The sequence below is a fragment of the Melitaea cinxia genome, chromosome 2 (assembly GCF_905220565.1).
Source record: "Melitaea cinxia chromosome 2, ilMelCinx1.1, whole genome shotgun sequence".
In the NCBI taxonomy this organism is placed as follows: Eukaryota; Metazoa; Arthropoda; class Insecta; order Lepidoptera; family Nymphalidae; genus Melitaea; species Melitaea cinxia.
The window spans coordinates 18,918,367-18,944,109 of record NC_059395.1 but is presented as its reverse complement, the minus strand read 5'-3'; the positions used below and the strand labels follow the sequence as shown (position 1 = coordinate 18,944,109).

Here is a 25,743-nt window from a genome sequence, read left to right as displayed (position 1 = left end):
TGGTAACACTGATATTGATTGGTGTTTTTACTCCTTTATGTTTTATTTTGTTTTTATTTTAGGAAATAGAAAGTAAAATATGCACCTTATAAAATAGAGAATAAGTGAAATAAAACTATATTAAATGTATGAAGTTCGTGTATACAGCAATATTATACAATATTTATACAATATTATATTGTGACAAAAACGCGACTTGAAAACCATTAAAGCTATATTTAAAAGTAATTTATTATAAAATAATTAATCAGATTCTCATTGATACTCAGAATGAAAATTAGTAGTATCAGTAGTTTCTATCGTTCGGCAAAAGTGAAGATTACTTAAGAGTTATTTCAATAATTAGTTTACATTTTCGTAATAGACGCTTATTAAACAAGTTATTCGAGGACATTTCAACCTCTACTGGGTACCATAAGAAGCGACCTTGGCAACATGCATACTGACGACGAAGTCCCCGTTACCAAACAAGAAGATATTATCGACGAGTCGCTTGATAACATAAGTGTAAGACTTGATAAAAGCGACGCAATCAAGAAAGAGAAAAAGAGCGATACAGAAGACCCTAAACCGCGAATAGTTCTCACATTTCGATCGGAGAAATCTGGGGCGAAAACTAGCAACATGAAAATTGTATCTAATGAGGAAAAACACGAGGAAATTTCTCCTCGAAGGTCTATCAGAAGACGTAACACAAAGAAAGAGTCTGAAGATGATGTGAGTCATGTTGATTCCGAAGACGATGAACTGATTGAGACTACTCCTCCTAAGCGTTTCACTAGACATCACAGTAAGGCATTCACAGATGTTATTGCAAATGCTATTGCAAGAAAAGCATCTTACTATGAGGCACGCTCATTATTTACACAAACATTGTCTCGTAGAATTAAACCAAAAGCTAAAATACTAGCCAATAAGGAGTTAAAAATTGGCTTAGAATCTCAAAACAATGCTCATCTTGGAATATCTGCTGATAAAAGTTCAGAGGAAGGAGTGAGAACTAGACGCTCAGCCCAAACTAGAAGTGCTGAATATTCATCAGAGAAAAGGGTTTCAAAACGAAAACTCCAAGAAGAAAGTGCAAATGACAGTTCAGATAAAGAGAGTGACAATTCTTCAAAGAAACTGATCCACTTGTGTAACCTCGGCCTTAAAGTCAAGGATGATGATGAATCAAGTGAAGCAGAAAACAGGTAACTTGTTTATAATGATACTTATACTTTAATGAGTCATACCATATGCTGGTTATAACTTGAGACAACAGCTATATAACAGAACCTTGTTAATATTTTGTTGATTAACTTTTGTATGGCCTACTTGTACCTACTGTAACCTTTGAATGGTCTCGCAATCAGTCCTCATACTAAAAAAATCCATTATTAGTTATAAAGATAGTTGTTCAAAAATATATTGTAATGCTTGATAATTTTCAAACTTAACAAGTTGTTTTAAACCCTTAAAAATTTAACCTGTAATGTAAATAAATATATGTCTATATAAAGATAGGGATTAAAGTATAAAAAGATAAGGAAGAAATGTAGTTGGATTATTACATGCTTAAACGAGTTTAAAGCAAACATTCTCAAAATAATTTATGACAGGTAAAACTATCATTAAAATATTTATATAATTAATTCATTCATAGTTTATTAATTTTGTATATTTTTACAAATGTAATTTAATTTTGTTTAAACACTAAACTTTCATTTTGCAATGAACTTTGCTAGAGTAATGTTATGAAATCTAAACAATATTATGTGATAAATAAATAAATAAATATCTACACAATACACATACAGTCGTCTATTCCTAAAGTAAGCAACTTAATGCTTGTGTTATAGGTAACAGCTGACTGGTATAGCTACATATATTTTTTTTCAATAAACATACTTATAAATAATACATGTATGAATATATAAATAAATATTTATATTACTCCCAGACTCGGGGTGGGAATCGAACCCAATATTATACAATATTTATAAAATATTACATTGTGACAAGAACGCGACATGAAAAGCATTAAAGCTATATTTAAAAGTAATTTACTATGTAAAATAATTCATAATAAATATTTATATTACACCCAGACTCGGGGTGGGAATCGAACCCACAACCCTTGGAGCAGAAAGCAGGGTCACTACAAACTGCGCCAACGGGCTAGTCGCCGATAACCTCATTACAATTTCAATACTCATTTAGGCAGTGTTAATCCACTACTAATTTTAAATAATTATATATCTCAAAGTGTGAGCTAGAAGCCAATGCTATGTAGTTTTAGCTACATTATGGCTATGCACTTGCTTTTAGAAAAACAGACAGCTCAGCAAATGAGGCAGCAGATGATGATGAAGATGAAGAGATTGATGATGACACAGAGGTTATTAGTAAACTTCTAGAAGCAGATGAAGAGAGCGCCAGTGATGAAGACTTCTGTCCAGAGTCTTCTACAAAGCGAAGGCGTTCTCGAAAAAACAGCTCCCCGTACGCGCAGACTATTTCTCAGATTTATTTTAAAATATTTGCAAATGTAGCCTAAGCTCTAAAATTTTGTTTCCCTAACAGGCTCATGACTGCTTCTTGCTGTAAAAATCGGTTTTAGGTTTTTGTTCAAAAGTTTTGGTTAGTATGTATGCAAAAATCTATGTACGATTTAGTTGTATTGCTTATTGTTTATAGTTTTTTATTTTTCTTTTTAAAGAGCTGTAAAAGTCGATGCTTCTTGAATTGGATTTATATATTTTTAAGATCACTCTGGTATTAGTCAGAAATTACTATTATTAACTAAATATATAATTTGTAACTTAAAATATATATTTTGTAACTAATTTTGTCATAGGAATACTTGTTAATAATAATGACTGTCATGTGCAATAGTGATCTGTATTTATATTTATTTCTATAACACTTCTTTCTAATCTTTATTTCAGATTCTTATTTTAACTTAGTCTTGCCTCATGTACATTTATTTCATACTGTTATTTTTATTTTTATTGTTGTGTGGTTGTATTTCTAATATTTGAACTTTATAGAAATTTTACATTTACTTTATTTTCAGTGCTCCCCTGCGACGATCATCCCGCAAAGCTAATTCTGGTCTTTACTATTACGATACCTTTGCGTTTGAAGATGGTGGCGACAGGTACCTTAACTTTTGAGAGTTTTTTTTTTTACTATATAGTCCAATTTTTTATACAAATTTAAGATGTCTTCTTTATTTTTAGTGACTATGAACTAAAACGTAAGAGTACCAGATCTCACGGTGCAGAGGAAGTTCCTTCTGAAGGGGAGACTGAAGCTAAAATGTATGTATTGAATAAAATAAGTAGTAAAAATATTGTCCTAAAAAAATGTTTGGTGCCGCGACATCTATACTGACGAAAGGATTAGTCCACTGGTTCAAAGTCGTTCAACGTGCAATGAAACGTGCTATGCTTGCGGTCTTAGATAGGATCACAAATGAGACTATCTACAAGAGAACAAAAGTAACCGACATAGCCTCTAGAATAAGCCAGTTGTATTGGCAGTGGGCTAGTGACCTGTGGTTGGCCACTGGAGAAGATGTGTCCTGGAGTGAAGACCACATGTTGGCATTCTCAGTGTGAGACACCCTTCAGCCCGCTGGACCAATGATCTACGTCAGATCGCCAGTGGGGCTGAATGAGGACTGAAAAACTGTGAAGTTTGATGCGAACTTGGGATGCTTACGTCCAGCTGTGGACTGTGGTAGGCTGAAGGGAAAAAACATTTTAAATATTGAACTGAAATTTTTGAATCAATGTTAAAAAATATTTTATCATTAGAAAGTTATACCATCTACGAAATAGTAATATGTCAATGTTGTGTGGTGGGAAATATCGGTCTAGTGAATTGAACAAAGGTTGAAGCAAGACTAACTTTTATTGCATCAAACAATTTATTATACAGCATACATCTTAATACTTACACTACTACACCATCCATCCAAAAGAAAAAAAAAATGATTACATATTATAGTTACATTTTTTTTAATTTTAAAGTAATACAAATTGCATTATAATAAAATTTAAAAAGATTATAAAAGATACATTTTTCTTATTATACATATATCTAATACTAATGATATTTATAATTTGTTTTTTTTTTTTTTTACTTAACAAATATCAACCATAGACATATTTAATAGATAAATCTTGATATTAATTATTGTATATATAACTTTGTACGATTTTCATGTACTACTTCTGTTTTTCCATTTTTTATTTTATTCTACATTAGGTGGTTTATCCTTAATTACCTTAAATGGACCTGAGAATAAAGAACACAACTTGTTACCTGTTTCATTTTTAAACCATATCATTAGGTTGGTAAGTAATTGGATTAGTATATTTGTCATAACTTAATTTTCTATTTTGTTTAAATTTTAATAAATAATTTCTAGCAACCTTTTGTGTCATCTGTAGACGATATTTAAGTTCACAAGGGTAGCCATCAAAGTTATAATATAATGGCTCTAGATCTGCAGTTAAATGGTAAACATTTTTTACCAAATACTAATTCATATGGGGTAAAATTAGTTTCTGAGTGAACTGTTGTATTAAAAGCAAATGACCAGAATGGGAGCCAACAACTCCAAGTCTCAGGATGATTATCAGTTTGGATTCTAAGAAATGAATTTAAATTTTTATGAGACACTTTCAATGCACCTAATGATTGATGATAAGCTGTAAAATTTAACTGTTTTATTTATAATAAACTATATATTTCGGATGGAACCGAAACTTGTTGCAGAATTGGTGAAGGCGGGATATGATCCTTAGGATCCTTATCCTCACTAGGTCGGCCATCAGACATGACTAAATAATACTTCTGTGACTCAGGTGTGACACCAATCAATTTAACTTGAGGTGTTGACGGAGCGAGTGCCTCGGTCCGAATGAATCCCCGCTACGCGGTGCACGTGTTTATAACGATCCGTCCCCACCTCTCGCCTGACTCACGGAGTGGTAGTAGTGGTAATGACGTATCGCAACACTTGCTTACGTTTGTAAACAACTTTGTTTATTTACGCCGACATATACCTCTTTGAATGTAGCTGCGATAAACTCCTTCCCTCTGTCTGTAACTACTTCTTTCGGTATTCCATACCTAAGGATAAAATTATTAACAAAACTTTTCGTTACTTCCTCCGCTTTTTTAGAAATCAAGGGATATGCTTCAACATACTTTGTCAATTCACATTGAAGGGTTAAAATTTATGAGTAACTAGCTGACCCGGCGAACTTCGTATCGCCTAACAGTCGATTCTTTCATTTTATTAATTTTTTTTTAGAATTTTTCTCTCCGTTAGAACCATCCTCGTACTTCAAGGAATATTTTAAAAAAAGAATTAGCGAGATCGGTCCAACCGTTCTCGAGTTTTGCGCTTAGCAACACATTCAGCGACTCATTTTTATATTATAGATTATTATCATCTATCTCAAATGGACATACCAAATCTAGATATACCCTTTCAAATGCTGTCTTAGCAGTTTTATTTTTATTTTCGTGGGTTCCTCTATTATTATTATTCTTGAAATGGCTCCCTTGTGGATTTGCCAATATCAGAGTATTTAAACTTTTATTTGGAGTTATAGTGGGAGTACAAGTTCGGTTCCAATTCCCGCACAAGTTTGCCTGAAAGAAAAGTTAACTTGCCTAAAACAAAAATACACAAAGATATATAAATATATAATAGTAAATATATACTTGGAATAGTTAACTTTTGTTAGACATCTCCATCCCGTTATAGTTTTATATTATTAGTTTTAATGAAAGTGCATAAAGAAGTTATAAACGGGGAGAAAACACATTAATAAAGATTTTAGGTCAGTAGGACGTGGAATCTCAGGGGGAAAGAGCATCATACAAAGAGAATCGTCATTTAGGACAAGAAAAAAAAAATAAAGTTTCTGGGGTGCCTTCGACTAAACCACATTCACAAATAGAGGAGTCATAGTACTTCCCTTTAATGAGGCTACTACGGGATTATTGTTCACCCCAGTCTGAGAGCATGCGGGTTTTGGGGGTCATGAGATCATAACAGTAAACCCTATATTGACACAATATTCCATATGTAGTGGTCTCCTTAGCATAGTAATCTGCCTCTTCGTTGCCTTTGATACCTGAGTGACCATCTATGCCAGTTTGACATGGATCCCATTTGAGTGACACTTAAAGAGCAAATGCTTTATCTTTAGGGTTCCTTTATTGGTAAGGAATGTTTTTGACGCTGATATTTGTCACAACATTTAAAATAGTGTTTAACATCTGAATGACTGGTTAGATAATCATGGGTTGTCCATATCTATTGACAAAAATACTGTAGTGGTTTTCTCTCGTTCGTCTTGTTTCTGACATTAATATAACTCGTAACCAACAAGTTTTCCCGGTTAAAGATAGTGTAAGATTTTTGGGTGTTAATTTTGACTCGATTATGACGGATATACATCACATTAATCACATAAATCAGAAATGTGAAAAGAACATTAATATTTAATATACTGCGGTCCTTTTTAGGAGTATGGTGGGGCTCCCATCCTTACTCCCAGAAGCTACTCTATAATTCCCTTGTCCGTAGTCATTTAGACTACGGATCTTTCCTCTTAGAACCCTGTAATAAATTATCTTTAAAGTCGTTAGACAAGATCCAGTCCAAATCATTAAGAATCATTATAGGTGCCATGCAATCTTCCCCAGTTAATGCTCTCCAAGTTGAATGTGTTGATTCTCCTCTTCATATTCGAAGACAATACTTATCTGATAGATTCCTTTTTAAAGTCTTTCAATCCCGCTATCACCCACTTATTAGTAAGATCCATTCTCTTTCCCAACTCTTCTCTTCCTCTAATTAAAAATCCCCCATGTCTCTTAATTAGCTACCAAAAACTGACCCTTGCTCTATCTTCCAGTGCCTACTTAATCCCCCTTTTGAGACTCCTTTTGAATCTCTTATATTCCCACCTCACATTATCCTGCGTTCGAGTTGTGCTTCCATGGATTCCTGGACATAGTGGTATCTCAGGTAATGAAATTGCAGATGCTTATGCTAAAGAAGCCACAATATCTGGTATTCTTAGTCAATTGAGAGTTTATTGCCAGGATCTTATCCCATTTGCAAAGTCTCACATGATGACTAAATGGAATAATTTTCCTTTGGTCTCAGTCAAGCAGAACTTGTGTCAGACTTTATGCTGAAATTCAAGACTCTATTCCTCCAAGACCTTGGTTTTTCCAATAACGTCAACAATTTATTATATAGCATACATCTTAATACTTACAACTACTACAATGTTGATGAAATTGTGCGGAAAGTCTAATCTTATAATAAAACAAATTTTATTGTTGGTAGTGGCTCTGATGCGGCTGGCGCGGAGGAGGACGTTGAGGCGGCGTGCCCGGGCGACACCACCACAGTTGTTGCCACGTGTCTGTGCGAGGAACCCACAAACATATATGCTGCTCCTTCCGAATTGAAAGGTGTATTTTTTATACTACTAGTGTTCAACTATACTCCTGATCTACCCCTGGAGCTCTAGCCACTTTACCCACCACAGGAACACAACACTTCTTGAAAACACTATTATTTTGATGTAATCTTCTCTAAAGTTGAGGAGTTAGGTGGGAAACTCGGGGTGTTTAAGAATAGAAGTTTATAGTTGCATGTCCACTGTCCAGTTTATTATGTTATTGAATTAAATTTACTGTCGCCTTCGGTTTTTATTGTTACATTTACTTAATGCATACATCTCAGAGGTAGTTCTCGTTAGGCTGCTCCCAACTTTGAGCAGGATACTTTCCATACCTCAATAGAAATGAGTTTATATTATTATATAATTGTATTTTGGTTTTGGATTATTATACTTGATTTTTAATTAATGTATATGAGCATATACAAATGAACAAAATGTCAGACTTAAAGGATATGTGTTGTTACAGAGCCGGTGTTCTGCCAGGCGGTGGAGCTGGTGGAGGGCGTGCGCGTGGGCTGCTCGCACGCGCTGCCGGCGGGCGCGCCGCGCGCTCTGCTGCGCGCCGGCCCGCGCGCGCCCTACGTGCTCGCCTGCCGCCTGCACGCCGCGCAGCTGCGGCGACACATGTGCTGCCCGCTCTGCGGACTGTTCTGCACGCAGGTGCAGTTTAGTCCGGTGTACTTTTCTACTGTCGCGCTGTTTTTTGACACTGTAGACAGTTTAGGCAGACAATGCACCTGCAACTCCTCTAATGTTGCAGATGGCCATGAGCGATGGCAGTTATTTAACATCAGATGGCACCTTCCAATCCCGTAAAAAGACATTTTTAAGTGACTTTACTGAGGCACTGAAGTTTGAATGCATACATTTTAGTTAGCAGCTTACATCATTTTTTTTTTTTTTTTTTTATGCACTGCACGTTAGTGCATTGCCAATGACGAGCAGGAATTAAGAAAAATGTTCAAAAATTGTGGATAACGGACAAGAGGAATTTATGAGAGGATTCAGAACAGGATAGGAAGAAACAAAATAATATATTTTATGATGAAAAGGAAAAAATAAAAATAAATAAAAAACATATACAGTATATTAAATGTCTATATTATTAAGAAATATATAATCCAATACAATTTTATATATATCATACTTTCTAAAAGACAATAAACAATTTATAGATGTAGGAAAAGGAATTTTATATTCAATTAGTGACTCTAGGAAACGGGAGCGGTTGAAAAGTGGACAAGAGAATAAAAGATGGTTAATATCCCCCGTTTCATAACCACAAAAACAGGACGGACTGGAAATAATTTTAAATCTAGCCAGATGGTGTGGAGAACAAGTGTGACCAAGCCTTAGTCTCGATATTATGCTACAGCCTTTTCTATTAAAATCCATATTATAAAACCATGGTTTTACCAAAATTTCAGATTGTAAACTATAATAATACGTTCCTTTTTGCCTACTACTATGATCATAGGACTCTTGCCACGACTTATCCATACAAAGTTTGGGCAAAGTTAATAAATCTGGGTAGGAAATTTTATATGGAAAAAGGTCACCACTTATTGTAGCTTCTCTAGCCAGAGTATCTGCTCTAACATTTCCCTCTATTCCACAATGGCTAGGGATCCAAGCAAGCGTTATTAAAATACCTTTCTCAGTGCACTCAGTTAATAATTGTCTAATGCCAAATATATAAGGATGCTGTTGTTTAATTTTAAAAGGATTCTTGACAAGAGCTTGAATAGAACTTAATGAATCTGTGAAAACTATGGATTTTTTAAGTTTAGCTAACCTGATATATTCTAAAGCTTTAAAAATGCCTAAGCATTCCCCAGAGAATACTGTACATTCAGGAGGGAGTTTGATTTTTTGAACAATATTATATTGAAAGTGAAAAACTCCTACTCCGACATTACTATTGGCAAAATGTTTTGACGCATCTGTGAAAATATAATGATAATCGCTAAATCCTGTTTTAATTATTCTTTTAAATTTTTCATCAGCCCTACAAGAATTTGTTTTTTCTATGTCAAAGTTTACAACATTAGGAATAGAAATAAGGGCATTGTATGAACAAGAGAAAATTGGTAAATTACAAGAGCTTTGAATTGGAGCGGAAAGAGATTTCAATTTAAAATAACTTGTAACTAAACACGGGTTTGGTTTATTTGTCCAATACGAACTATTAGAAACAAAGTAAGCAAGTTGTTGGAGCTTTGCAATAATTGGATGATCAGTGACTTGAAGGCAGCGAAAAAGGTATTTGTCTGCCAAATATTGACGACGTAAATGCAAAGGAGGGTCACAGCATTCAGCCTGTAAAGCATTAATAGGGCTAGTTTTCATGGCCCCACAGATGATCCTAAGACATTTACTTTGAATTTTGTCCAATGCTTTAAATCCCGACATAGACCCAGGTTCTAGCAAGAAGGTGCCATATTCTAATATGCTACGTATTAATGCGTTATATATCAATTTTAAGTAAAAAGGATGGGCACCCCACCATACACCTGCAAGACATCTCATAATATTTAAATTTCTCTCACATCTATTTATAATAAAATTAAAGTGAGGAGTTCCTGAAAGCTTTTCGTCTAAAATAATACCTAAAAATTTATGATGGTTTTTTTGCGGTATAATACTGTTGTCATAAGTCACTTGAAGTAATGGAGCTCTACGCATTCGATGAAAAAGAACGACGGAGCTTTTTGATGGTGATAAATCGAGACCATGATTATCTAACCACCGTTTAAGATAACACAGAGATTCCGTTAATTTCGAAGACGCATCATCAATATTATTTCCTTTTATGTATAAAAGTAAGTCATCCGCATATTGCAAAACATCAACATTCTTGTCAATTGCTAAGTCTAAATCATGGGTATACAAATTGAACAACAAGGGGCTTAAAACTGACCCTTGAGGTAAACCGTTGGTGAGGATTCTTAAATATTTTTGGTTATTGTTGTAAAAAATAATTGATCTATCAGTAAGCATATTTATTATAAATGAAATAATTTTGCTGGGGATTTTAAGACTGAATAATTTTTGTCTTAGTATTGATACAATGACATTATCATAGGCATTCGACAGATCTAGGAAGGCTGAAAGCACAAATTTATTTACAGAAAAAGCTAATCTTATATCCGAAGTATATATACCTATATTGTCGTACGTGCTTTTATTTCGCCGAAAACCAAATTGGGACGAAGAAAGAAGAGAGTTACTTTCTACGAACCACTCAAGGCGATTTTTAACTAAATGTTCAATTATTTTTAAAAGGACTGATGAAAGAGCTATGGGGCGATATGAGGATGGGAGGAGAGGATCCTTGTTTGTTTTTAATATAGGGATAATAAGTTGACATTTCCATTCTGATGGGATATTGCCAGACTGAAAAATAATGTTTATTATTTTTAGGTATATTGTCAAACTATTGTCATTAAGATGGGAAATAAATGAGTAATATATACCATCAGGTCCAGGGGCAGAGTCTGAGACATAAGATAATACATTTTTTAATTCCGTTTTGCTGAAGGAAGAATTTAATCCTGGAGATTCGTCATGTTCGTATGCTATGCTATTTTTGTCTAATAGGTTAATATTTATGTTAACTGTTGGAGGAGCAAGTTTATCAAGAAAATCATTTGCTATACTACTGGGGAGTGATACAGAATGGGTTGTATTATATGCTGACTTGAATCTTCTTATCTTTTTCCATACATCTGATGGAGGAGTATGAGGAGATAAGGAGGAGCAGAAATTTCTCCAACCATCACATTTTTTTCTTTTGAAAAGTAATCTAGTACTATTTACAATATTTTTTAATGACAGATAGTTTTCCAAACACATATTGTTATTATATTTTTTTTCAGCCTGTTTTCTTTTTTTTATAGCTTCCGTACAATCTTTATCCCACCAAGGTGGACTAGGAATATGAGAAGGTTCATTTTTCACTGGGAAGATTTCATTAGCACTTTCAATCAAGACATCCGTGAAAACAGGAGCATCAATAAGTGCATCATTAGACAATAATTGTAGCAATTTTGTATCTACTTTATTACTAAATTGCTCCCATGTTTCTGATGTAACATTATTAAGATTATATCTAGGGAGCAGTTTTATGTTCTGTTTTGGTACATTTACATTATTAAAAGCACAAGAAGTGATTACAGGAAAATGATCACTTCCATAGGTTGAACTTAATACAGAACAAGTTAATTGTGGCACAAACTGTGGTGAACAAATAGTTAGGTCCACCACGCTTTTACCTTCAAAAGGCAGAGTCCGCCTTGTAGGCTCTCCAGAATTTATAATACACAAATTATTTACATCAAGAATATCTAAAAGCTTATTACCATAACTGTTACTAACTGAACTACCCCAGGACTGATGCTGGCAGTTAAAATCCCCTGTTATTATTAACGGCTTTGGAAGTGATGCTAAAATATTATTTATTTCGTTTAAAATATTATTAGAAATATGAGAAATATATACAGACACAAAACATATGTTATGTACACTTATAGCTAAAATAGAAAGTTCAGAACTATGTACAGGAATATTAATTAAACTAAAAGGAAGGTTTTTCTCAATGAGAAAGGCTACTCCTCCAAAACCATCTAGTCTATCTTCTCTGATGGTATTGTAATTTCGAAACCTAAGATTATTACTTGGCCTAAGCCAAGTTTCTGAAATACTAAATAAAAAAGGTTTATAATTATTTAATAAATAAATTATGTCGTTTTTTTTATTAATTACACTTCTGGCGTTCCACTGTATTATTATCTGGGAACTGTCCATTTTGAATTATATTTACGATACACTGTATTAAAGGGGCAACGATGGACGGTAAACTTTTGTTGTTTTGTAAATAACTCTGTAATAGTGAAAGCACATCTGAAATTTTGGCAAAATCATTTTTAGAGTTAATAATATCTATTGGAGTTGAATTTTTTTCAAATTCATTGAATGAAAATTCTTTTATTACATTTTTATGAGCAATTTTATCATAACCTATATTAGGCTTAATAGGATCCCGAGGTCTAGATATAAATGTTTTTTTGTATGATTTATTAGGATTTTGGCTAATATTTACTTCTTTACTAACTTCTGAATAAGATTTGTATGACGTTGGTATCTCTTTATTAGCCTCTGCATATGATACATACTTTTCAGCCATATGTACTTTAATAGATTTTTGCCTATTGAATTCAGGGCACGCTTTACTATTTGCCATATGGTTGCCAGAACATAAACAGCAAAAATAATTATCATCATTGGCATTGCATGACTCTGATGTGTGCTCCTGACCACACTTTAAACACCTAGGCTTAGACCTGCACTGCAATTTTGTGTGTCCATAACGACAACATTTGTAGCATTGGATTGTGGGAAAGATGTAAAGCTCGACTGGAAGAGAATTGTAACATATAAAAATTCTTTTTGGGAGGACCCTGCCATCAAAATAAATTACTACTGATTGTGTGGGCTTCCACACAGTAGCGCCTTCAACAACAGTTTTGTAATTTAAACGTCTAACCTTTACAACTTTACCACAACCAATAGGTGTAGAAATATTTTTTATAATTTCTTCTGGGGACCATTCTATTGGCACACCCCTAACGATACCGATTCTAATAACATTAAAAGATGGTATAAAAGCGTGATAACCATTTTCAAGCAGCAGGCTATTATTTAAAAAAGAATTCGCATCTTTAAAATTATTAAATGCTACAGAAATTCGGTTTCGTCCTATCTTTTTCAAGCTGCCGTTAATAATATTATATATTTTATTTTTCATAAGGAAATCTCCGAATGTGATTGGGTGTAAAATCGTTCCATCGTTATCACCTTTTGTAATTTTTTGAACATGAATTAAATATGGAGACACGTCATTTTCATTATAAATATTTCTGCCTATGGGATTTTTAGAGACAGTGTTATCAGATTGGAGCTGTGATTGTGGTACCGAAACGGGGACATTTTTATTAATTTCATTTTTATTCGTCTCATCTGATTTCTCAGACTCCGAACAATGACAACCAACTTTTTGGTTTCCCGCGTTTTTTCTAACTTTTTTATTACATTGTTTGCAAATTTTATGAAGACGAGATCTCTTAAGTGGCTTTTTAGTCATAGAATGATCAGTTTCAATACTCGATTCATCGTAATCAATGGTAATAAAATTGCTAGGTTGCGGAATATATTGTGCATTAAAATCATTCCCGCCACCCGGGTCCGGAGGTTCGTTCATTCTATAAATATTTACATAGACTTACCAAAAATAGAAGAAAAACAAACTAAATACAAAACTTAAACTAAATAACTAAATATATACACTTTACACCTGATCTGAACTATATTTAAAATAATTTTAGCAGTAGCAAGAAAAAACACAACCGCGCGCGTTTAAGTTTCCCGCTCGTTTTCTTGTAGCTCTGTTGGAGTCAGCTTACATCATTTCGATTAATACTATCGAAGACGGGCAGCAGCGTCTTCGGTGCGACAAAGTCAGCCCTGCGGTCACCAACCCGCCTGCCCAGCGTGTTGACTATGAGCAATACACATGAGTTCACGCCTTTTTTTGGCGCGAACTTGTAGAGGCCTATGTCCAGCAGTGGATTGCGATAGACTGAAGTGATGAAGTGATGATATTCAAAAATAAAATGAAAACTAGACTTTAAAAGATATTTTGTTCCAGGGTATATTCTACCAATGCTCGAAGAAGCACCTGTTCCACGTGGAGTGCGGTATCCAGGGCGACGCGAAGCAGCGCGCCGGCTGCCCGCACTGCGGCGTGCACTCGTACCGCTGGCAGCCCGTCAACCGCGACTACGTGCGTGTGCGCGTCGACATGCACTGCAGCAACAAGCGCGTGTTCCTGCCCGACCAGCGCGAGCAGTGGTGAGCCCCCACACACACGCTTTAGCAACAGACTTGCAGGGCACCGCTCTAGCCAATGTAGCGCCCGGGAGGAATTAGTACCGTGGCGCTCTGTTAAATAAAAAAGGTCAGCCGAAAATGTGTAGCTATCGGCGCTCTTAACGCCCGGCTTTTGGTTACATCGCACCCTCTGTAAAATAGGAAAGCCCTCTATGTTTGAGCACTTCAGATACGTTGTATTTTATTAACCTGGAATGGGGTATGAGAGGGAGGTAAAATTTATCCATCAGTTGTGTTACTATTATCCAACTAAATGAATTATTGAATAGCACAAATAGTTAAAAATAAACAGAAATCTAACTGTCATAAAAATCTTCATGAATTGCCATCAGTTGTATAAACTCAATTAAATGACTCGATTAGCACTTTACTTCTATCCTTTGTTACAGTACTCCAGCATTTCTGGGTTTTACACCGCTCGATCAGTCACAACTGGACCAAAAGCCACCGATTCCTGAGGAGTTACTAGCGTCGATGCCTTCCGATCTTAAAAAGTTGTTCGAGAGAGACGACGCAGATTCAACAGATTATTCAATACATGACTTATATCAGGCGATTATAGCCGGTGATGCAATGGAACAGCTGATACCGAAAATAGGTAAGTCAATAATATAAGATTTGTCTGTTCATGATAAATCCGAAAAGTACTAAATGGATTTTCATGGGATTTTTAGCAATAGACAGAGTGATTAATGAGGAAGGTTGATGTTTCTTAAGAAAATAAGGGTATTCCACTATGTTTGAAAAAGTACTTCAAAATGTTGATTTTCCAATAAAAAGCCACAAAAAATATATATATCCGCAAAATAAACACGCTTTCATGACATTTTTATTTCCGCGAAAACGCTATCAGCCATTTTGGTGACGTAATATGGTTAAAAACAAAAGTCGTGTATGACGTATGTAAGACCGAAATCGTTCAATACATCAACGTCAATAGTCCAATACACAGGTTCAATACCAACAGCTATCGCTTCTCGGCCTTTTAGCTAAGATCAAAGTGTAGTGTAATAACAACAGCTACAAATATTTGGTGTTTTAGTGTAAAATAATGAAATACAATAGCTATCGTTAGTGTGTAGTGTCTGAATGTACAAATACTAGCATTAAAACTCCAGAATAGTTGTTTATCAAATTGCCAGATGATATTGAAATGAGCAATGTTTGGTTGAAACTCGCAAAACGAGATACTAATTCATTATCAACTAAAAGCCGATTGCATTTATGTGAGGATCATTTCAATGTAAGTATATATGTACTAGCTGTGCCCGCGGTTACGCCCGCGTTGAAATCGGTGTGTCACAAAGTTTTCCCAACAAACTTCCAGTGAAACTCTCATCAAAATCGGCTTAACCGTTCCGTAAACCTTCCTCTTGAAACCCTCTCTCCATTGGTGAAACCGCACGAAAATCGTATCAGTTCCGTAAGGTGCACTCCCTTTGTACAAATCGTAGACTTATATGGTTTAAATATCCATTTACACACAGTGTCAGTCCGCGGGTCCCACCTCAACGAGCCGCTGGCCGAGTGCGAGGGCGGCACGTGCGCGCACGCGGCGGCGGCGCACGGCCGCGTGCTCGCCACCTGCCTGCTGCAGTTCGCCGGCGCAGACCTGGACGCCGGGGACTCGCTGGCGCGCACGCCGCTAATGAGGGCCATACTAGGTTACTTATTCTTTACCTTTACCGACATCTTTAATAAAATTATGTAAAAATAAATCAAAGATGGAGATTGAGAAATAATCGTTGTAAGAGATAAGATTTTTTATTAGTAATCACTATAACATTACCTTGTTGCGTTCAATAGAAAAGATATAGATGAGTACTATGACATTAATATTTTATGTATATGCGCGGTTTCGTGCGCGGGTGTGCACATGAGTGCGTGCACGTTGTGTTTACCATAAAATTAGAACAATTTTTTCTTACTCTAGCATTACTAGATAAAGACACGACTGAAGAAGCAGAGCAAGAGGTCCATGAAGAAGAATCTAACGATAACAAGAAGATAAAACAAATACAAGACGGTGAAGATGACGAAGTTAAGAAGGATGGAGACGAAGAAGTGGAGGCGAAAAAGAAGGAAGAACACGACGAAGAAACAAACAAGGACGAAGAAGACAAGACTGAAGCGAAAGAAGATGACATTAATGAAGACCCAAATAAACCAAACGAAGAAGATTTCATGAAAGTTATAAAATATTTGTTAGCAGCTGGCTGTGATGTTAACAAGCAGGTGAATATTTCAGACTATTTATTATTGGTTTCATAAAGCAAAAATAATTGAAATTTGATCATTATTTCAATTCATAAGAAAAATATGTCTATTTACATTTCATATCTTGTAGAATATAGACTTTTTAAAGTTAATATTAACATTTTTTTTCGTCCAACGTCGGCTGGATTGATCCTTATATCTTTAAATTGCTTTTGTTTACCCTACTGCAAAGAAGAAATGAGTTTCGCGCGTATTTTATATGTACTTAAATAATATGTCATGCGTGTCGGGCAGGGCCCGGAGGGCATGACGGCGCTGCACATGGCGGCGCAGTTCGGCGGCGAGGCGGTGTGTCGCGAGCTGCTGCGGGCGGGCGCGCGGCCGGACGCGCGCGACCACGGCGGCTGGACCGCGCTCGTGCGCGCCGCCGAGCACAAGCACGCGCACGTCGTGAGGTGCGCCACTTGTTACTGCTGATTATTTGTAGATCTGATACTAACAGTGTGTTCTTTGTTGGTGTTACTTTAGTACGAAACCAAAGTTAATTTGGGAGTTTGTTATTGCCTTTAAAACTGTTTTTGAATTTTAGAACCAGCTATTACTTTTTTATAATAATAGTAAATATGTTACAGGCTGCTGCTGGAGAGCGGCGCGGATGCGCTGGCGAGCGACAATGAGGGCAACCTGGCGGTGCACTGGTGCGCGCTGGCCGGCGACGCGCGCTCGCTGGCGCTGCTGCTGCGGGCCGCGCCCGCCGCCGCCGCCGCGCCCAACGCGCACACCGACACGCCGCTGTTAGTACACACGCACACACACAAACACACATATAGTCATGTGTACAACCTGGCGGTGCACTGACGCGCGCTCGCTGGCCCTGTTACTGCGCCGCTGTCAGTACACACGCACATACACACACGTATACGCCACGTACGTACACGCACTAACACTCACATGAGTCCATGTAATCGCACACACACTCACACCCAACCATCTCGCTATCACCCATTTGCGTCGTAAATTCGTCTAAAGCGATAAACGTAAAGCTAAATTCAGAAGATTTAAGTGGTTGTTGTGCTGGCGGTTACGGGTTCGATCCCCGCTCATGACAAATATTTGTATTTGCCATACATGGTCTGGGTGTTTGTGCAGTCCTTGTCCTTGTCTCCTCACCGTGCTTTGGAGAGCACGTGAAGCCGTCGCACATAGGGGTATTTTGATGATCTAGGCGGCCAAAAGTCAAATTAACAAAGTTAAAAAAATGCTATTATACTCGACTACCTGAGGCATGGGACATTCCGACGAACAATAAACTACTGTCCCCGCCCCTTTACAGTTGCGCGTTGCCTTGTAAATTTAGTCGAAACTTGATTATTGAACTTTGTGTACGTATTCAGTTATTGGCGATTTTAAGAAAGCGTTAACTTTGTGAGTTAAACTGCAGTTTTCTGTGTTAACCTGGTGCAAGGAAGCAATGGACTCGGAGACTACAGGTATGTGACAATCTAAATGTCATGAATTTAATTAAATTTGTTTCCATTTAATATATTTTAAAGGATTGCGAAATAACGTCTGAAATAAGCATATGTTTTTTTAATAAATTTATCTTTAGACGCGTATTTGTTTTAGTATCCCGGTAGATCCCGCAACTTTTGTTATTTATATAACAATGGTAGGTGTTTAAGTAACGAAAAATAAAAAAATTATGCGCGGAATAGCGCGGATACGCAAATCATAGTACTTTTATATTTTAAGTCAAAATAAGCTCAATTACTTTAAAATTTCTTTATGTTTATAAATTTCTTTTCAGATTCAGCGGGTGCCTCTGGATTGAGAATAGTGACTCGTAAATCACTCTTCGATATGACGAAGAAAGAAAATTTACGCAGTTTAGAAGAAAAATTGTGTTTTTTGAGAGATCATCTTTTCACTCGTGACGACCTTACCGAAAATCAGTTAAATAAACTGAAAAGCCATTTTGCACATTTTAAATCTGCGATGAAGAAAAGGTGGATTAAAGCTCACAAAAAGGAAGAGGTTTTCTTAAAAAACAACCGTCTTTGGCTGGAAGGTACTTTCGAAATTCCAGTCACAACTACAAATCGTCCAGGTCGCCCTCGTAAATCATTTAGTGAATCTAGCGAAAGGAGCAAAAGAAGAAAAACGGAAGAGATCCGGTCCAATGTAGAAGACGGTGTTATACTTCACGCAGCTCAAGTTGAATTAAGTAATTCGGGAAAACGTGATGCTTCACTCGTACTTAAAAATATTATGAACTCTCCGACCCGTGCAACGAAATACAAAAAAGCATACGATACCTCCAAACGTGGAAAAACATCGCGTCTAACCCCCACGGAAGCTTTAAAAATGTTTATAGACGCGGACTTAACACGAGGACAGTATGAAATTATAAGAAATACAAATAAAAAGTTATTTCCGTGTTATAGCTTAATTCAGGAAGCTAAAAAAAAGTGTTATCCTCCACCAGAAACGTTCACGGTAACGAGTACATGTGCCGAAATCCAACTGCAACCATTGATAGATATTACCGTTAGGCGCTTATCGGAATACTTAGAAGAGGTCTTATTAACAATAAAAGAGCAAGAGCGAAACACTTTGAAATTAATTTGTAAGTGGGGCTGCGATGGATCTCAGCAAGCACAGTACAAACAAAAACTTGAAAATGAGACTGACTCTGATGCACATATTTTTTAAAGTTGCTTTGTACCTGTAAGACTTGTATACGGCAATTACAACCAAAAGGTCTTATGGGAAAATCCGACACCTTCATCTCCCCAATTTTGTCGTCCAATACGATTTCGTTTCGTTAAAGAGACAATTGATATAACAAATGAAGAAATCAATTGTGTTAAAAATTCAGTTGAAAATTTGGTTGCGACTGAGGTGGACATTGGTGGCAAAAAGTTTTTGATTTATTCCCAATTTGTAATGACAATGGTTGATGGAAAGGTTTGCAACGCACTGGAACAACGTCCACGAGTCGTTGCTATATTTGTGGGAAAATTAGATCCCTTTTTTAGCGCTTCAAGGGTAATAAAGAAAAAAAAGAAGTCTTCTTTTCTTCCTGAAACGTTAAACATGCTTCTATCTGCAACACCAAACCCAATAGATGCATTCCAATCAGAAAGTGAGGACGAGATACATTTATTTTAATACGTATATTATATTGTAAATTAAAAATATATATTATGTTGGTTGTATATGTTATATATGTTGTTATTGTTAAATTAATAATCTTTATGTTTATATGTAATAACATTCAATATTTTTTTTACTATCAAATTTTTAAAAAAAATTGTATTTCTTTTTCTTTTTGATTTTTTTGAGAAATAATAAAGGTTATTGTCTATTTATATTCCCCTTGTATTATTTCCATCATTATAAAATCAAAAACCTACAAAAATATTTTTGGCCGCCTAGATCATCAAAATACCCCTATGTGCGTCGGTCCCGGTTGTTATCATGTACACCTGATAGCGATCATATATTTATTTTAAAATAAACATAACTCAGTAATTATAAAGTAAAATAATCGAACTTCAATGCGCTTAAGTTTCACATTTACATCTGGTTTGTCATAATGTTTCCTTTTGTTAAATATTTAGTGAAAATTCCATGTCTTTCTTACATAGGCACGTCGCGGCCAGGGAAGGTCATTACGCCTGCGTCATCGTATTGCTCGCACACGGGGCTAAGGTATAATTATGCAATTAAATACGCCAAAAATATTTTCTAAGTGATAAAAATATTTAATAAATAGTTTTAATCTTTTAGACGGATCAAGAGAACTCTACAGGGGAGTTACCTGTGGACGTCTGCAGTGGAGCGATCCGTAACGCCATCCTACTCAACATGGAGATGACAATGGCCGTGAAGGATAAGATACCGCGTAGCCGGATTCTGTGCAGGTTTACTATTACCTAATATGCAGTTTTGCTATTACTCACACTGATGGGCCGTCTTACTTATCAACTTGATTGGTGAATACATGTACATGTTTTCACTTTCTTAAAAACAGAGGATTCAGGCGTAATGTTTTATTCGCTGCTGAACATGATAATTATATACACAGCGTTTTCACTTGACGTTTATTAGTTTACTAGCGACCCGCTCCGGCTTCGCACGGGTATAAAATATAATTATAGCCTATATCATTCACTGAAAAAATGATTAAAATCGATCCAGTAATTTTGATTTATTCATTACTGCCCGTGGCCCGCTCGCGTTAACTTTAGAGTAAAAGCCGGCCGGAACCGCCGCAAACGCTACGTACTGCAATTTTTAAATCTGTAATATCTTCGAAAATATTCATTTAAATTATATGCTGTAAAGGGACATATAGATTTATATTAAATCAACAATGTATTTAAGGTATTTAATTAGATAAGGATTAATGCTGTATTGGTTAAAATCGTTTTGAAAATTAGCCATTATTTGTCGTAAAAAGTAAATGACAAAAAAATGTTATTGTGGGATATCCATAAGAGATAGACATACACCATAGCGGAGTTTTCTGTAGACCTTTTTAATGTGTACAATACTTAGTACATTATTTTGATAAATCTCGTAGGGTTCAGCCTGCGTTTGCAATTTAAGCGGAAAAAAAATATTATTTACGACATAACATTAGAAAACTCAAAAATAACAGTATTTCTCCACTATTTAATGGATGTTATTATACATATAAACTTTCCTCTTGAATCAATCTATCTATTAAAAAAACCACATCAAAATCCGTTGCGTAGTTTTAAAGATTTAAGCGTACATACATTTGCAGGGACAGAGAAAGCGACTTTGTTTTATACTATGTAGTGATTTTGACCTAGACTAGATGTTTCACTTAGTTATATAATTAATACAAGTTACATTTATACGGACATTTTTTTATATCTCCACTTGAAATGCTTTGCTGTATTGTTAATTATATGAAGGTGTATTGTTCGCAGCGACATCTCCAAGGGTCGCGAACCATTCTCCGTGCCGTGCGTGAACGACGTGGACGACGCTCCGCCGCCGGATGACTTTACGTACGTGTCGCAGCACGTCGCGCCCGCACATGTGCCGCTCGACGACTCCATCGAGACCATGCAGGTGTGTGTGCGTGCGTGCGTGCGTGCGTGCGTGCGTGCGTGCGTGCGTGCGTGCAAGACAGGAAGTATGTGAATGAGTGGGAAACTGATTGTGAATATTGTCTAGTTAATAAAAAAAAATATTTTTTTTTATGTAGTGATACCATAAGGATGAGCCTTTTGAAAACGTTTGCTCGTAGACCCAGCACGTTACATTGTTTGAATATTTAGAAAATTCCTAAGTATTTGTATCTTTTAAAATTAAAACAACCTGATTCACCCTAAAGGCTTAAAAGTTCCGCATCCTTCTCAAGGGCTGCTCGTGTTTGGAGTGCGATGACGAGTGCGCGTGCTGCGTGCTGGGTGTGCGGCGCTGGTACCGCGCCGGCCGCCTGCCCGCCGCCTTTCCGTACCACGACCCGCCCATGCTCTTCGAGTGCAATCAGACCTGCGCCTGCGACGCGGTGACTACACACTCAATACACACACGTTTACCGTCTTAAGCAATACTCAGATAATTTAACAAACATTATGTAACATGACGTAAAGATATTTAATAACCTATGTCACCACAACTGCTGGGGACGTAAACCTCCCCAGGGGTACGCCACAAGACCCGATCACCCGCTTTAGCCATCCAGCCACTACCAGTTACCCTCTCCAAGTCGTCGGTCCATCTGGCAGGTCTACGTTTGCCGAGCCATGGCCTCTATTCGAGAACCACTACTCTTAAAATAGAATAAAATATAACGTGTTTATCAATAAGACATACAGCGAATGTAATTCGATACCAACAGAAGCGCTGCCCTAACCGCGTGGTGGGGCCGGTGGCGCGCGGCGGCTCGCTGGCGGTGCCGGTGGCGGTGTACCGCACGCGGCGCTGCGGCTGGGGCCTGCGCACGCGCCAGGCCGTGCCGCGCGGCGCGCTCGTGGCGCTGTACCGCGGCGAGCTGCTGCCGCACGAGCGCGCCGACATCCGCGCCGACGACCAGTACCTGTTCGCGCTCGACCTCAAGCCGGACCTGCTCGAGGTGCGCGTCTACGTCCTTCGATACACACCCTGCTAATGTATATGCGTTGTTAGCGTATTGCTTCCTCCACCGCTTTTGTATTAGTGATATTACTTACTTACATTTTCTTAGTCTAATTGAACCACGTGTGCCCGCAGCAATGCAGCGAACAGACGCAGCTGTGCCTGGACGCGGCGCGGTTCGGCAGCGCGGCGCGCTTCATGAACCACAGCTGCCGGCCCAGCGTCGCGCCCGTGCACGTGTTCACGGAGGCGCGCGACCTGCGCCTGCCGCACGTGGCGCTCTTCGCGCTGCGCGACCTGCGCGCCGGGGACCCGCTCACGTGAGACCGTCACCCTCACACTGCTCGCACGGCACGCGTGTCTCATGTGTTTACACTATCCTCAAACTCCTCGCATGACACGTTTCAAACGCGTTAATACTACCTTCACTATCCTCGCACGAAACGTTCATACTACCCTTAATAGTGATACACTTGCATAACAATTACATACTTTATTTGGGTTATTGGAACGTAGTTCCTTACGGCAGGCTTGACATTTGGCTAGGTTCAATTAGACATTGTAAATAAACAAATGAAAGATTTATAATGAAAAAACTTTTTTGTATTTTATCGGTTTTTTTTCGGATACTTTGGTCAATGGAAAAAGTTGTTTTATTATAAATGAGTGAAATTCGCGTAAACATTAGAAAACAGTAAAAGATTTATTTAAGAAGTCGGGTTTCGTTTAATTCATTTGGTTACTCTATTCTCCAAACCTATAGCGTAAATCTACTGTTAATTTACTGATAATTAACGTAAAATTTTTACACTGAAACATAATAATATTAATTATTAATTTGTATTGAGAAATTTTTAAAAATTAATAAATACACTTATGAAGACATATTATATCAATAATATAAGAGAGATTTTTATGACTATACTTTATACATACTGATCATAAAATTTAGATTAAAAAGCAAAAATGATGGTTGTATCGCCCATTTAGTTGTATAGTTTAGTAGTTCCATAATAATAATTTTAAAAATATGTGATAACATGTTTAGTCACTGGAAAAAATGTAAAAATATCGGTGCTTTTTTCAGATTTGATTATGGTGATAAATTCTGGTCAGTAAAGTCGAAGTGGATGAAGTGCGAGTGTGAGGCTCCCGACTGCAAATACCCCACCAAATGTACAGAAGAAGATGAGTCATAAGTTTATACTATTAAAAAAATTATGTTAATTTGTATTGATTTCGATAACTGTATATATAGGTTAATAAGTACAATTGTTTACTAATTTAATTATTAAATTTTACAACTGTAATAAGAATCTTGTATTATTTTTATACCCTATGACTTTTTAACCGACTTCCATAAAAGTCCATATTTTGATGATTTTTAATTTAATAGAAAGCTGATGTTTATCATGTGGTTGCGCTTAAATTTCATCGAGATCTGATAATAACTTTTTGAGTAACCTTTGATAACGCGTATATATTACATATATTGTATTACTTGTCGATGTAATTGAAGTCAGTTTTTTTTTTCGTTTGCGAGCAAATACAATTATTGTAGATAATGATGTGTTCTACAAAGTCTTACTACATTTTGTATTTCTATTATCATTAGTTTTTGCAGCGCACGCAATGTAAGGAATTTTTTAGGTTATATTTTTATCCCTTGGACTACATTATTGAAGTTTCAGTAAGGATCCCTAATATTTTTGAAAATATAGTATAACCTATGTCGCTCAAGGATAGTGTAGCTTCTCAACGATGAAATAATTTTTTGAATCGGTCCAGTAGTTTCGAAGCCTATTCATAGCTAACAAACAAACTATCAAATCTTTACTCTTTATAATCGTTTATTTTACATGAATATGTTTGATTTGTAATATATAATAAATTAAGTCTATTTTTATAATAACATCTTACCTTTGTATCACTTTAAAAACCTTATTTCCCTAACCGAATACTTGAATTTATCGATAATGCATATCGACAGTCGAAATTCAACAGTGCCACAGCTTCTCCTGTGAATACTGACGATAGAGGAGGACATTTGAATTGTAGGACAATTTTATATTTGGGAATCCAGCAGGCAGCACCAACACAACTATCTGGGGAGAGCTTTGATGCATCTGTATAAATGTGAAGATAGTCTGACCAATTTTGATAAATCTTTTCTTGAAATTTTGTTTTTGTATCGGATGCACCTTTAACTAGACCAAGATCTGTGATGATGGGAGGGGGATATACTAAAGCTTGACAGGAAGTATTAAAAGAGGGTTAGACCGATATGATGCTAGAGGATGGGGTAATCTGGTGAATTTAAGAAAGCTGTCTAATAGGCAGGATGGGAGAGGTCTCATACTATTGGAGCAAAGAAGGGAAAGCTCGTTTAGTCGAGACCATAAGGGATGGGAAGAAATTTGGAAAGTTTAAATGACATAACGATCGCACAGATATTTCCTTCTGAGATGTAAAGGAGGGTCAACGCTCTCTACTTGTAAGGCATTTGTTGGTGTCGATTTCATTGCACCAACAATAATTCTTAGACATTTATATTGAATTCTATTTAACTTTTCTGAGTCACTCTTGTTAAAGGGGTCTAAGATGAATGTTCCATAATCTAGATGACTTCGTACTATTGCATTGTAAATTAATTTTAAAGTGTAAGGGTGGGCACCCCACCAAACACCTGATACTGCTCTAAGGATATTAATGTTTCTTTCGCATATTTTAATAATGTAGTCTACATGAGAAAATCCGCTCAGTCTGAAATAGAGAACAATGCCTAAGAATTTGATCTTATCTGTGAAGTGAATGCTTTGACCCCTAATATACAAATCAAAGGACGGGATATTCCTCTTTTTTGTGAACACAACTCCGTGGCTTTATGGACGGAAAGGGATAAGCCATGGTTCGAAAGCCACTGGTCAAGGTAGTGCAAAGCAGAATTTAGCCGAAAAGTAGTATCATC

General features: G+C 36.5%; 1 protein-coding gene and 1 long non-coding RNA gene across 2 annotated transcripts; both read left to right on the top strand.

Annotated features, from left to right (window-relative positions):
- Positions 1-5: 5 nt before the first annotated feature.
- Positions 6-24,049, top strand: LOC123662461 (histone-lysine N-methyltransferase EHMT2). The gene is made up of 19 exons (XM_045597306.1): positions 6-1,193; positions 2,311-2,484; positions 3,059-3,142; positions 3,225-3,305; positions 7,370-7,497; positions 7,957-8,150; positions 14,197-14,399; positions 14,828-15,036; positions 15,926-16,102; positions 16,372-16,673; positions 16,950-17,110; positions 17,288-17,449; positions 20,306-20,369; positions 20,448-20,581; positions 21,620-21,764; positions 22,057-22,206; positions 22,540-22,773; positions 22,911-23,095; positions 23,863-24,049. Exons 1-19 carry the CDS (start codon positions 436-438, stop codon positions 23,972-23,974), a joined length of 3,657 nt encoding a protein of 1,218 aa, XP_045453262.1. The 5' UTR covers positions 6-435; the 3' UTR covers positions 23,975-24,049.
- On the top strand, positions 11,078-12,229 carry LOC123666430. The gene is made up of 2 exons (XR_006745248.1): positions 11,078-11,290; positions 11,369-12,229. It is a non-coding gene; the product is annotated as an uncharacterized LOC123666430 (long non-coding RNA).
- Positions 24,050-25,743: the final 1,694 nt, after the last annotated feature.